Genomic DNA, 13,352 nt, shown 5'->3' on the forward strand with positions numbered 1-13,352 from the left:
TGCCTTGACAAATCTAGACCTGAATCTGCCCTCATCATTTTTGTAATCTAACAGAAAATTAAAAAAATAAAACTTGTTCCTATTTGAAATTCCAAGAGTCACATCATGTGCTCGCTGTTCTAGCCAAGAGGGAAAATGCCATGACCACACCGTTTTCACAATCCAGGCTCCCAAGTCACACACCCACTCCTCAGGGACGCAGGAGACTGTCTCATGTCACTTAGAAGTCAACTTCAAGGAAGAGCTTCACCACTGGACAACTGCTCAACCACTCACATCACCGTGGAGTTCCTGAGACCCTGAATGGGGCAGGAGACCTTAGCGCATTTATTCTCAAACGTCTTGACTGCAGAAGCAGCTTATAATTTCACACCAAGGTCATGTTCTCAACACACAAGTTAAAATTCATTTATTTTCGACGAAATTGAAGCACTTAGGGTAATAAATTAAAAATATATATATACATATGTATATATTCTCTAAGAGTCTTTTATACCAAGAGGCTTGTTTGGGGTCTCCAAGAGTGATTTTTCCTGCCCATTTCACCATACGAAGGCAGCTCGCTCTCGTAACATGCGGACACCAAAGCGCTGCCATTCTCGCTGGTAGATCCACAGTTCCTGTGTCGTATCCAAACAAGCCAGCACTGCGCCCCCTTTCCATGAAATCAGCCGAGGATCCATGTCCTAGAGCGACAGATAGGTCAGCACAAGCAGACAAGATGTCCACTCAATCATTTATTTGAATTGGGGGGGGATGACCCCACCCCCCCGCCCCCCCGCTGAGTCAATACCTAATAAGCCAGATTTGCCAGATTTTAAACCTGCATTAAGGACTCATGAACTACAGGCCTCTTTCTGTTTCAACTGATAAAACTTTTTAGTTTGTATGACTAAAGCTACTATTATTCACTCTTATTCCACAAATAGCTCTGAAGACAGAACATATGTAAGGAAATAACTTACTTTGAAATTGGAGTAGAATAAATATATCCCACAATCTCTCCCCCAGGATTAAAATTAAGTTAGAACATTTCCAGGAATTGTCAATGAGATATGATGAAGTATAGGCACAATTTGTTTCTAAATTCCTAGGTTTATACTTCAAGACAGTTCAAGCCTACATGATTCTTAAAGATCACCTGGTCTAGGGACCAGTAGCAGATTCTCAGCATGAAAGATAACACGGGAGTTATTCTGGCTGATGGCATGACACGGGCCAGTCTGCTCCAGGTCCCACTGTCCTACAAAGGCACCCAATCTTGCTAGCTTTGGACAGCACAGCAGGGACTAAAACCCAGGATCCAGTCCCCTCGCCCAGAGCTCCTTTCTCCACATCTGTGACCTGCTGTAAGTAACATTTCCACTTGCCCCAAACCCTCAAGAACTCCCAGACATATGACCATAACTTCCAGGATTTTATCTGTCCGCATACAATAGAATTAGAAATAATCAATGCTGGTTTCATTTACACAGTCCAACTTGTACCATGAACAACATACCTTGGGCCTTGTGATAACTTCCACATTTTCAATAATTCGCCTGAATGAAGGTGGCATTTTGTTGAGAATTCTGTGCTGCAGAAATTCTTGTGCTTTATGAAACATCAAACCACCTCCCACCACCAGGATGGAACTGTACATCTTCTTTTTGGTGTCATCAGATGCTGCAAAGACAGTGATAGCCCTTCCACGCTCATTCTCCATACCCACCCTACCCTAGGGATATCCACCACCACCTCTTGCTTAGTTAGATAATGCAAGAGCCTGCTCAAGGATCTCTCTCCAACCCAACAATGCAGCCAGAGGAACCTTACAAAACACAAAATGAGCATGTTGCTGCCCACACCCTGGTACTCGCACAAAGATCCAAATCTCTGAGGAGGCCTAAAAAGTCCCATGTAGCGTGCACTCTCTTCTCTAGCCTCCTCCTCACACCGTGTCCCAGCCACACTGGCCCTCACACAGGCTTCTTCCTCTGGCTAACCTCCACTCACCGCCCAGATCTCTCTCAAGTGGTTTTTTCCCTGACTCCCCCCCTCCACACCTCCCCTATGGAGTAAAACACCCTTATTAAATCCCTCATTCAGAAGCTCTCAGTCAGTACTATTTAGTTCAATTCTGTTGTACCTGCCACAGTTGTAATTTCACATTTGTGTGATAATTTGCCTTATTTTGGTCTCCTCCAACAAGGCCAGGGACCAATTCCCAACACCCAATAATGCAAGCACAAGGTAGGTGCTCGGTTGTTTTGAATGAGTCACGCTATGCTACACTGCACAACCACCCCTAGCTTCAGCCAGTTCATGTAATGGCTACCTCCCGGCCTCCCGAATGTGCTTACAACAGCAGTCTATGCTATGAAGGATGGCTTTATCCAGGCCTAGGGCTTTCCCTTCAAACAGCGAGATGGCAGTCTTCCTGGACATCAGCGCAGTGAGGGCCTCCTCAGAGTCATTGCCAGCCATCAGACAGTCTCCCTGGGAGGACCCCAAATCCACCTCCTGGGAATGGAGTCTTTCTGGAAGATCCGAAGACTGCCCACGAAGATCCCCTTCAAATCCAATGGGCTTGGATGCAGACTTGCGGTCAGCAGTAGCTTTTGCAGACTTTAAATGAAAAGGACGATCAAGTAGATGGTATGACTAAGAACACTGTCGATGTTTTCCAACTAGACCCCCTCCCCTGCTGCTCCCTCACTATGCACTACTATACACGAGGGCCTGCTGCTGTGGTGCAGACAGGAGATACACCAGAGTATACAACCACCCACCTGAGTGAGAGTGATGACAGAATAGGATGCACTATGACAATTCTAAAGCAGTCTCTGGCAGGGAGGGCGATCTCAGCACCTTACTATTACAGGCTGGATTTTAAAATTGAGATGTCAGTGCAGACTAACTTTTCTCCTTGAACTGAGTTTTTAAGTGGAGTATTTCCGTGGAATTCTTGGGCCAGTGACTGTTATGAAATCCTCATTTTCAGACCTTTTCTAAGCACCTCATGCTCACCTTTGGGGCAGGAATGAGGACTAGAAAATACGGCCCTCTTCTCTTCACCATGAGCTGCCGTTTCATTAGCAGATAACAGCTCTAATTTGTGCCCCTGCATCAGCCATCCTATTACTAGCATCAGCTCTGGACAAAGGAATGCAACTCTTTGCTTATGCCACACAACCCTCATACCTTATAATTAAATAGAGGTGAGATTTTACTGAAAATATTTACTACGGATAAATATTCAAGTCACTCCATTAAATTTACTTTTAAATGTGTGGATTGGTATTCTGAAAAATGGATGAATGCTTGCTGAACCAAAAAAGATCTGCCACCCAGAATTTAAATTTAGACTTCATTTCATCTACAGTTCTAAAACAGGATCAGCTTTAGCACTCTGTCAGATGGCAGTGACTGCACTGATCCATCAATCACGGGCCAACTTCTGCAGGGACAAAACCTCTCCTCTCAGAACCTGCGGACCTGCTCTTGCTTGCTCTGTGTGGCCAGCAGGTAGTGCTCATCATGCGGGTCCTCAGGGTCACCCTGCGACCTGTGCTGCAGAGTCGTCATTTTTTGTCCAACGATTCCAAAGGTTGCTGGATAAAACAAAGCCATTGGAGCCTGTGTGTGGAAGGAAAAGAATAATCAACTGAGATACTGCCTCCTGAAAAAACTGACCCACTACATTTTGTTCTTCCAAAAAAATAAAACTGGCAGATTAGATCCTAGAAGTTAGATTGTGAAGTGTCCTTTTTTGGGAAAAACATTATTTCTTCAGTGCAGACAGGCAGAAAACTCACTTATCATGCAAATTGAATGGGTGACATGACACCACAGGATCTCAAAGCAAATGTTACCTAGAAGAATGGACTCTCTCTTTAAATGACTTAATCACGTAGTGACTAATTAAAAAGATGGTTCTCAGATCTGTTCTAATTTGATTTAGTGAATAATCTACACGAGTTCACATTCTGCCCTCATGAGGTTTCCAGCAAGGGACCGAGCCTGGCTGGCTTTCTTTCTAGCCGTGAAAATATATACCCACGCGTTACCTGGAGCTTTTCATCTCCTAAGCGAAACTGGTAAAGCAGGGCAGGCGAATCTGGATGTCGAATCTGAAACTCATGGTCCTGAAGCCCAGAGATGTCCTGATTCCAGGAAAAGATGCTGTCAGTGAATCAGTAAAAGTGCATGTAAACTCCTCTAATTACAATGGAGCCTCCCTATCATGTTAACCTCACCTATAAAAGGGCTGCCCTACAACTTTCTACCACACCCACTGGAACTTCATAAGAGTTCAATGGTGACTTACTTTCCTTTTAACATTTGTGAGATTGACACAAATGTTAATTGTTTTGTTTTCTTCATTATCGATAAAACACTAATATAATGATCCAAATCAATCAAAAAAACGCTCCCAATAACTGAGGAATGTTACCTAGATTTATATTTCTCAAAAATTTTTATCAGAATTATATTACTTGAAAAGGGGAAAAAAAATCTAAGAGTATAAAAAGGTAGCGAGCCATATACAGCAATGATAAAATGTTGACTGTTCACAATACCAAGAAAGTGCTTCAAAAGGTACCATTTTACTAAGTGTCTGTACCTACATATTACCTGCTACTATTCTTCACACCTAAAGATTCATACTTCATCAGAATGACCACAGAACCTATAGAGAGGCATCTGCTAAACTCTTAAAAAAAACAAGCAGTCTCCAGAGCCTGAGACACAGCTATACAGCTCTGACCCCACCAAAAAATTCACTCCTACAGGCTTCAGCTTCAAGGCTTTATCAGCTTAAGTTGAAAGGGTGGCATGATATTGTTACGTTTTTCCTGAAAGCAAAAATAATCAATTTTGATTTTGTTCCCACCTGATCTAAATGACAGAAAGTTTCCTTTAGGTGCTGCAGAAGAAGGCAATCCATTTTATTTGTTAACTGGCATTCTCTATAAGGGAATCCAGCTCGCTGCATCAGCCAGTAAAAACATCTTGATACGTCAGACCCTCCATATGCCAGACAGAGTCTAGAGTTAAGAGAAAGGGCAGATGGGTAATCTCTCAGTTCAGAAGGTGCAAAGGATTCAAAAACTCCATTAGGCACAGTAAAAGAGCAAGTTTCAAGAAATGTCTGTTGTAGGAATAAATTAAAGAATGAAAGAACAGCCCTAGCTGGTTTGGCTCAGTGGATAGAGCGTCAGCCTGCAGAATGAAGGGTCCCGGGTTCAATTCTGGTTAAGGGCACATGCCCGGGTTGCAGGCTCGATCCTCAGTAGGGGGGTGCAGGAGGCAGCCAGTCAATGATTCTCTTTCATAATTGATGTTTCTCTCTCTCCCTCTCCCTTCTTCTATGAAATAAAAATATATTTTTTAAAAAAAGAATGAAAGAACAGATAAATGGATGGGAGGGAAAAAGGGGACTCTGGAATAAACTAGTGGTATAGCACCTAGAAGCAGTCATGCTATTTGCAAAAACTATCTAAGAAATAGAAAACACACTATTAAGTCCAGCTCATTTCCAACATTCACCGTTTGACAGTTGTTTGCCTATGTGTATTCCCCAGCAAATAAAGTTGACAAACACCGTAAGACAAAGTTATGGGAGAAATCTGTGAGGGTAATATCCACTAACTGAACGTGTCTACAATTTGGAAAGACCATTGCTACGTTATTTTAGTGGTTAGAGACCTGAAATCCAGTGTTCTCTTAATACCTTGAAAACCACTGGCATTAGACAATACAAACAATGGATGAGCCAAACTAAGTCATACTGGGCTTTAGAATGCTTTGTAACTTGAGGTGGGAGGCAACAGATTAACCTTTCTCATAAGCGTCTTGGGACCTCTTCTGTATTTGTTTCTATACTTTGAGATTCAAACTACCTAACGTAAGGGACAAGAATTCATGCTTCCTGGAGAAGCCATCCTGGGAGCACACAATGCTGCAAGGAGCCCACATGAGCACTACCAGAGTGTGCTTGCTTACCTGTGCGGGGCTTGTCTCAGGAAGGACAAGCAGCAAACCTGCTAGTTATTTTATTGACTCTCATATCAGTGATGACACATGAAGGGAACTAACCACCATAAAGTTACTCACTGAACACCATTTATGGCAAGAAAGGCAAATACTCAAAATGCTAGCTAGCTAGAGAACTCAAACCTGAAAACCTATTTTCTCTTACACGACTTGCCTAAATTGGTGTCTCTAGGCCAGACCACAGCAAAAGACACAGAGGTAACCTATACGCTTCCTCTGTGGGACAGCACAGCACACGCTAGAACTTTCAGGAGCTGCTGGTGTGAACTTACACTAGAGAGTCCCAAAGAAAAGGGTAAAATCAGCTGTGTATAGTCTTGCTAGAATTTGCACTTCCTCAATATTGCTGGTTTCCTATGCAAAATCGGAATATATAATTCCTTAAAAATAATTTCTTTCTGACTTGTGGTGCTTTATAGCTGAACAGACTGTGAGGGAAGAAGGATGGGGAATGCCACCTTCCACGTCCCTTACCGAGTATTCCGATGAGAGACCCCATCCTCCACACAGCATACACTTGTCTTCTGGTCCCCAACATCTACAATACACGTGCTGCTTAAACCACTTCCAAAAGTGGCACACACAGACTCCTGATGGACCACAATCCCTAAAACAAAAGGCAGAAGAGCAATGAGCTGGGGAGCAGCAACGCTCCTAAAACAAATCATCAGCTAAAGTCTAGGAACTTCTGGGCAAATATTCAAGCATTGCCGAATCTCTCAAATAAGTACTTCAATAAAGCAGTAAATTGGATTAACTTTGTCAGTGAAAAAGAAAAAGATTCTCATTTCATTCGGCTTCACTGTAGTATCAGACATACCTGAGAAACCCATCTTCATTAGGATCATATTCACCAATTCTTTCACATGCTGCTTATTATAAATATCAGGAATTAACAAGATACACCTATAATACTAAGAAGAACAAAGAAGAAAATATTAAATGGTTAACATTACAGTCAGGTCAAATACATTTCACCACTTGTCTTCAGAGAGGATTCTCTCTAAAGCAGTAACAGTAATGGTTAGAGGCCCAGAATAAAAGCTCAAAAATATCTTTTGGGTTTCATGAAAAAATAATGTTGATTTTTTTTCTTTTTCTTTGAATTATTTAACTACTAGAGGCCCGGTGCACGAAATTCATGCACTCGGCGGGTCCCTCAGCCCGGCCTGTGCCCTCTCACAGTCTGGGGGCCTAAGCCGGCAGTCAGAAATCCTTAGCGCTGCGGCAGAGGCGGGAGAGGCTCCCGCCACCACCACTGCACTCGCCAGCCATGAGCCCGGCTTCTGGCTGAGCGGCACTCCCCCTGTAGGATCACACTGTCCACCAGGGGTCAACTCCTGCATTGAGTGTCTGGCCCCTGGTGGTCTGTGCATGTCATATAGACTGGTTGTTCCGCCATCGGGCCAAAACCGGCTCTCCAACATCCCCCAAGGGGTCCCAGATTGTGAGGGCGCAGGCCTGGCCAAGGGACCCCACCAGTGCACGATTGGGGCCGGGGAGGGACAGAGGTTGGCCAGCCGGGGACAGACTGCAGGAGGGCTCCAGAGCGTGTCTGGCCCGTCTCGCTCAGTCCTGATCGGCCGGACCCCAGCAGGAATCTAACCTACGGGTCGGAGTACCTGCCCCCTGGTGGTCAGTGCACGTCTTAGCGAGCAGTTGAGCAGCCTTGGCATATTATTAGCATATTGCGCTTTGATTGGTTGAACGGACGACCAGACACTTAGCATATTAGGCTTTTATTATAGAGGATTGTGAAATGAAAAATAAGGTAACTCATGTGTCTGAAAAAGGTCCAGAGAGAAGGCATAAACATGAGCAAGCTTGCTGCCTGCAGAGCAGGAGAGACAGACATCAAAGAAACAAACAGAACACGAAAAAGAGGAAGCTTTAAGGGAGATTAGATTCAGTGTAGAAAAGATATCTTCACCTGAAGGCCAAGAATGCTTTTAGGACACTATATTACAAATAACTCAGTAATGGATACTTTAATTGACCAAGAATCTTTTCTTTTTAAACATTTTTTTAGAGAGAGAGGAAGAAGGGAGAGGGATAGAGAGATAATAACATTGATGAGAGAGGAACATCATCGATGGGCTGCCTCCTGCATGCACCCCTACTGGGGATTGAGCCTGCAACCCAGGCGTGTGCCCTAACTGGAAATCAAACCAGTAACCTCTTGGTTCCTCGGTCAACACACAACTGCTGAGCCTTATGAGCCGAACTTTTTAAAAAATATATTTTTATTAATTTTAGAGAGGAAGGGAGAAAAAAAGAGAGACAGAAACTTCAATGATGAGAGAGAATCACTGATTGGCTGCCTTCTGCCCCTACTGGGGATCAAGCCCATGCAACCCAGGCATGTGCCCTAATGGAGAATCAAACAGTGACTTCCTGGTTCATAGGTCGATGCTTAACCACTAAGCCACATCAGTCGGGCAACCAAGAATCTTAAAGACAATCCAAGTAACTGGGAATCTGAGCTCACCTTTAAATCTTTCAATGGAATTTCCAAGTATTTTTGTATTGCATGAGACCATATTACTTCAATATCTGCCAGAACAGCTGTAAGGGAGCCCCCAGGTCCCGGGTGAATATTTAACTGACCTCTTCTAATAGGCCAGTGGATATTGTAACAGTCCAGTGGATTAACATACAAAGCCTAGAAGACAGGGAGATGAACACATTAAAACTCTTCTCTCAGGGTTTTCTGGATTCACGTTCAAAATTCTAAGGCTAGAAATCATCATTAACACTTGCTGAATGTTCTAAGTGTTGAGGGTGGAATATCTATTACTTCAAGAGCCAATGTGACTATCTGGTCCTTAAAGTAGGATTACGGAATGCCAGGGAACTAGAACTGGATGGGAAAGTAAATGAATTTCAGCATTAAGACGAGGTTTTCTTTTTCCATTTCACAGTAAAGAAGTTTCCTACCTCTTCACCAACCAAAAACTCAGGGTGATGAGATGTGTTTGTCCATTTATTTCCAGAACAGTGATCTAAAATTGCAGGTCGCATCTGCTTGTTGTAGGAGCGTGCCTGAAATGAAATTGCATCATTGATTCTCTGAATTTAGGCAAGGGAAAAAAAGGGTGTGTAGTTGAGTCCTCTTTTCTCCTCTCCCTCAGGGACCACATATAGTGGCAAATTTTAATCACAAACCCAAGATATTTGGGGGAATATTGACTGGTAAGAAAAGGATTCTCTTGCCCTTCTCCACAATCTAGATTTTCCCTGTGATTTTTGACACCTACGCTGTGAATCACAGCCAGTCCAAAATTAATACTACACTCTACCTAAAGTTGAATACAAATTTACATATCATACTGACTCATAGCCATTCCTAATTGTATTGGTTTACTGCATTAAAATAACTATTATGGCAAGAATACAGCTTCCCACCAAGGTCTTGGAATTACACACTTAAGACTCTCAGGTAAACTGTATCAACTTGTGACAGGAAATACCACCTTATAAATCATTTGGCTTGCCTAAGCATTTGTGACACTGATTCAGGTATTCCATAGGTGATTAGGAATGGTTTTCCTCCTTTTTAAAGGAAATCCCTTATTGCATTTGCATAATGAAATAGGTAGAGCACATGAACGGCATTATGCTATAATAGCTGTGCTAAAAGAATAAATCTGAAGAGTTGAAACTGAACCTGTTCAGGGGACACAGGAATCCGCCTTGTACCATTTGACATCTTTTTAGACCATATCGCTTGATCCACCATTTTAAGACCATTTTGTCTTTGTTCGTTACTTTCAGGTTTCTGGGGGAAAAAAGAAGGAAAGATGAGTAGTACAAAGGACTTAGTGAAAAGGGAAGGCAAACTAGCAAACTACTAATTTAATGCAACAATGGGAAATGCTCCCTCGTCAACAAGTAGCTTCCCTAATCTGTCATATGTATTAATCTTCGGAATTTAAAGTAATCTTTGTATTATTTATAAATAAAAAATGTCATAAAAGAACCCTCACTATAAACCAACTATTTGCAAAAATCTATAACTTTGAGTAACTTTGGGTTGATAAAAAAATTTCATACTACTAATGAGAGCACAGCTATTTTTACATTTACAAAGTATTTCAGACTCATATAATTATATCATTTTCATGTTTAGAATTTGTAACAATGTTATACTTCTTCATGTGTTATTTTGCTTAATCAACAAGTGTTCAAATTGCAGTGATACTGTAAAGATTATATTCACACCTTTTTTGTAGAAAATATTATTTTCTTTCAATTTTTTTTCTCTAAAGTCGAATCACTCAATGATATAAGTGATTTTTAGATTCTTATATCATTAAGTTATATGGACTTAAGTAAAGTCTGCTAGTTATGCTAAAAAATGGAGCCCTGGGGGGGATAAAGACACATTTGTAATACCTTAATCAATAAAAAGTTTAAAAAAAAGGAACCCTAAAGCTTATTATCAAAATTACAGAAACCGCAAGTTCCTAAAACTACCCTTGATTTAAAACTTAAAAGTGGATTACAGTGTAATATACACATTTAACACCTATCACAAACTTTTTCTGATAATTACCATTTGTAAAATAGAATAAAATAAATGTTTACTATGAGGGAATACTTTTTGCCTTTAAATTATGATTTGACCTAAGATTGTAGTAAGTGATTTGTGTAGCAATTCAATTTGCTTATGAATTGAAACATGAATTTAAACTCCTCTAAATATCTGGAAGAAAAAATATCTGAATGCATCATTTTAAGTAAGTGGTAAGTCTGTATCTTCCATTAAAAATCACTCTCCTCAATATCCAATTCATCCCAATGGGTTAAAAAAATTGAATTATCATATTTACTTCTTTACAATTTAAAATTGCTAGCTCAGATGAAAAATGATATTTGTAACCCTGAATGATGCTATTCTTTAAAAACATAAAGCTATGAAGGTGTTTATTCAAGATTACTGCATATACTTGAATGTCTAAGGCTTCCCAAGGAAGCAACCTCGGGCTTTCTCTCTAGGTCCTCCATTTCTAACTTACATTTAGTCCTTCCCTTAGGAGCCAGTTGTCTTTGTACAGTGGCTGCCCTTGTTGCTTGTGTCTTCGTGCAATGACATGAGGAATGCTGATAGGAAGTGTGTCTGTGGCTCGACCAATCCTTAAAGTTGTTGAACCCGGATGTATGACAACAATGAAGTTGCTCTGGATTTGCTGCAAACATAACACATAGGAGCGTGACCTTCGTTAAGTAATACACAGGTAACAAGTTAAATAATGTACAGGTAACAGGATAGACTAAAAAGTTAGTTTCCTGTGATGGTCATCAGACTCAAAGGTATCAAAGTAATTTAGGACAGGGAGTTCTTTGAGAAGCATCCAATTATTGCTCTCTACCTGAATACAAACTCATTTTATTGTTTGTGTTCCCAGGATCTAATTCAAAGTACATAGCCCAACAAATATTTGCTTAAATGAACAGAACCATGATTATCCAGTGCAAATTAACCTACTGGGCATTTCTGCGCCAGGCACTGTGGGTACAATGGTGACCAAAACAAAGTCCTCCAAATCAGAGAGCTTTCCATGTACTAGGGAAGATAGTTAAACAAGGAATAAGAGTAGGAATACTCTGATTAGTGAAATGCAGGGTTCCCTACATCTGAATCACCTAAAGATGCTTGTAAAAAAGACTGACCCCAAGCTTTCACTACAAATTTTGCAAATCAGAATCTCCAGGGAGAGCCCAGGAATCTGCAATTAAAGCTCCTGAAGTGATCAGTATGACCACTCACGTTTAAACTATTGGCTGAACAGGTGAGGGAGAAATTAATGTAAGGGTAGAATTACTCTTTTGTAATACTGGAAAGTTTTACACATCAACTACTTCTTAGTGTGTGCATAAACTGTGCTTTGGCTACTGTTTTTGAAAAAACTTACCCTTGTCGATTCTGTGCTATTTACCTACTCTGGCAAGAGTCTGGGGTTGCAAAGCCAGAGCTCACACTTAATCCTCTTAAGTCAGAAAACTTTGCTGCATTTCACAATCCATTCTTGGGAGATGACGAACAAGGACAATGTGGTACGAATCAGGACAGTGGACGACTGTAAACTTTACTTTGAGATAACTGTTTTAGACCCGAAATTCCAAGGGGGCAGAATATCATCTGCATCTCTTGGGGAAACTTTACCATGCAAACCTGTTGAGGGGGACTCAGTTTCAGCAGCACGTGGGTGAAGGAAAAAGGGACTCTGACAATCCTTGAAAACAGGATCCCTCTGTTAAGAACCACCACCCAGCCTGACTCCTTAGCTAGCACCTACTCTGCCCTGCCCTTGAAGCAACAGTTGTATGTTCTTGGTATGTTTCCATTTAAAACATTTCTATACCTTGCCAGTAAAGTCCAGACCTCCCTGATCAAGACCCTGCCTACTTCTCTAGCCTTACTCTAGTCTAGAACCACTTCGTGTTGGTCAGTATATCCCACATACCATTTCATGGATATTATTGTTTAAGATGAGATAGACTTAAAAATACAGGTGCCACAGAGGACATGGAAAAACCAAAGGGTGTGCCCAGCCGGTTTGATTCAGTGGATAGAGCGCCCGCCTACGGACTGAAGGGTCCTGGGTTCGATTCTGATCAAGGGCACAGACCTGGGTTGCAGGCTGAATCCCCAGCAGGAGGCAGCTGATTAATGATTCTCTCATCATTGATGTTTCTCTCTCCTTCTCCCTTCCTCTCTGAAATCAATAAATATATGTACTTAAAAAACAAACAAACAGAGGGTGTTATACAGCTGACGGAAGGTCAGGAAATGTTGCTACAGTGGTTCAGGACCCAGGCTCTGGATTCAAAGACCTGGCTTCCAATTCAGACCGTGCCGCTTCTTTGGTCTGCACGAAGTTTCTACCTCACAGAGTAACTGTGAAGACTAAATGAGTTAATGATCACAACGCTCAGCTAGCTCCTCCAGGTTCTCCACTGCCTTCAGAAACAGCCGCCATACCTGTGGCTTGTATGACCCTCGTGATAGGGCCCCTGCTAATATCTCCATTCTCATATCTCGCTCCCTTTTCTCCCTCATTTCCAGACATCCGCATCTCCAACGCTTCATATCCTCTCAGCTCAGGTCTCTTCCAGGCTATTCCCTCCCTCCCTGAGATTTCCACCCCCACCCCACCCAGCTAACTCTGATCCTCCTTCCGATCTTGATCCAGATGTCACCTCCTTTGAAGAAACCATTGACCATCAGGGCTGGAGGAGGTACCTGCTGTGTGCCCAACACTTCCTCATGGTCCTCAGCACCAGCCCACCTCACACCATGCTCAGATCCC

General features: G+C 42.0%; 1 protein-coding gene across 1 annotated transcript; it reads right to left on the reverse strand.

Moving 5' to 3' along the window:
• Positions 1–383: 383 nt before the first annotated feature.
• Positions 384–11,973, reverse strand: ACTR8 (ARP8 actin related protein 8 homolog). The gene is made up of 13 exons (XM_006090855.3): positions 11,955–11,973; positions 11,058–11,228; positions 9,707–9,817; positions 8,977–9,081; positions 8,528–8,701; positions 6,860–6,953; positions 6,514–6,646; positions 4,877–5,030; positions 4,050–4,145; positions 3,478–3,618; positions 2,343–2,607; positions 1,502–1,665; positions 384–686 (listed from the first exon to the last, which is right to left on the reverse strand). The coding sequence occupies exons 3-13, from the start codon at positions 9,776–9,778 to the stop codon at positions 543–545; spliced, it is 1,542 nt and encodes a 513-aa protein (XP_006090917.1). The 5' UTR covers positions 9,779–9,817; positions 11,058–11,228; positions 11,955–11,973; the 3' UTR covers positions 384–542.
• Positions 11,974–13,352: the final 1,379 nt, after the last annotated feature.

The sequence above is a fragment of the Myotis lucifugus genome, unplaced genomic scaffold (genome assembly GCF_000147115.1).
Source record: "Myotis lucifugus unplaced genomic scaffold, Myoluc2.0 scaffold_83, whole genome shotgun sequence".
NCBI classification, from domain to species: domain Eukaryota; kingdom Metazoa; phylum Chordata; class Mammalia; order Chiroptera; family Vespertilionidae; genus Myotis; species Myotis lucifugus.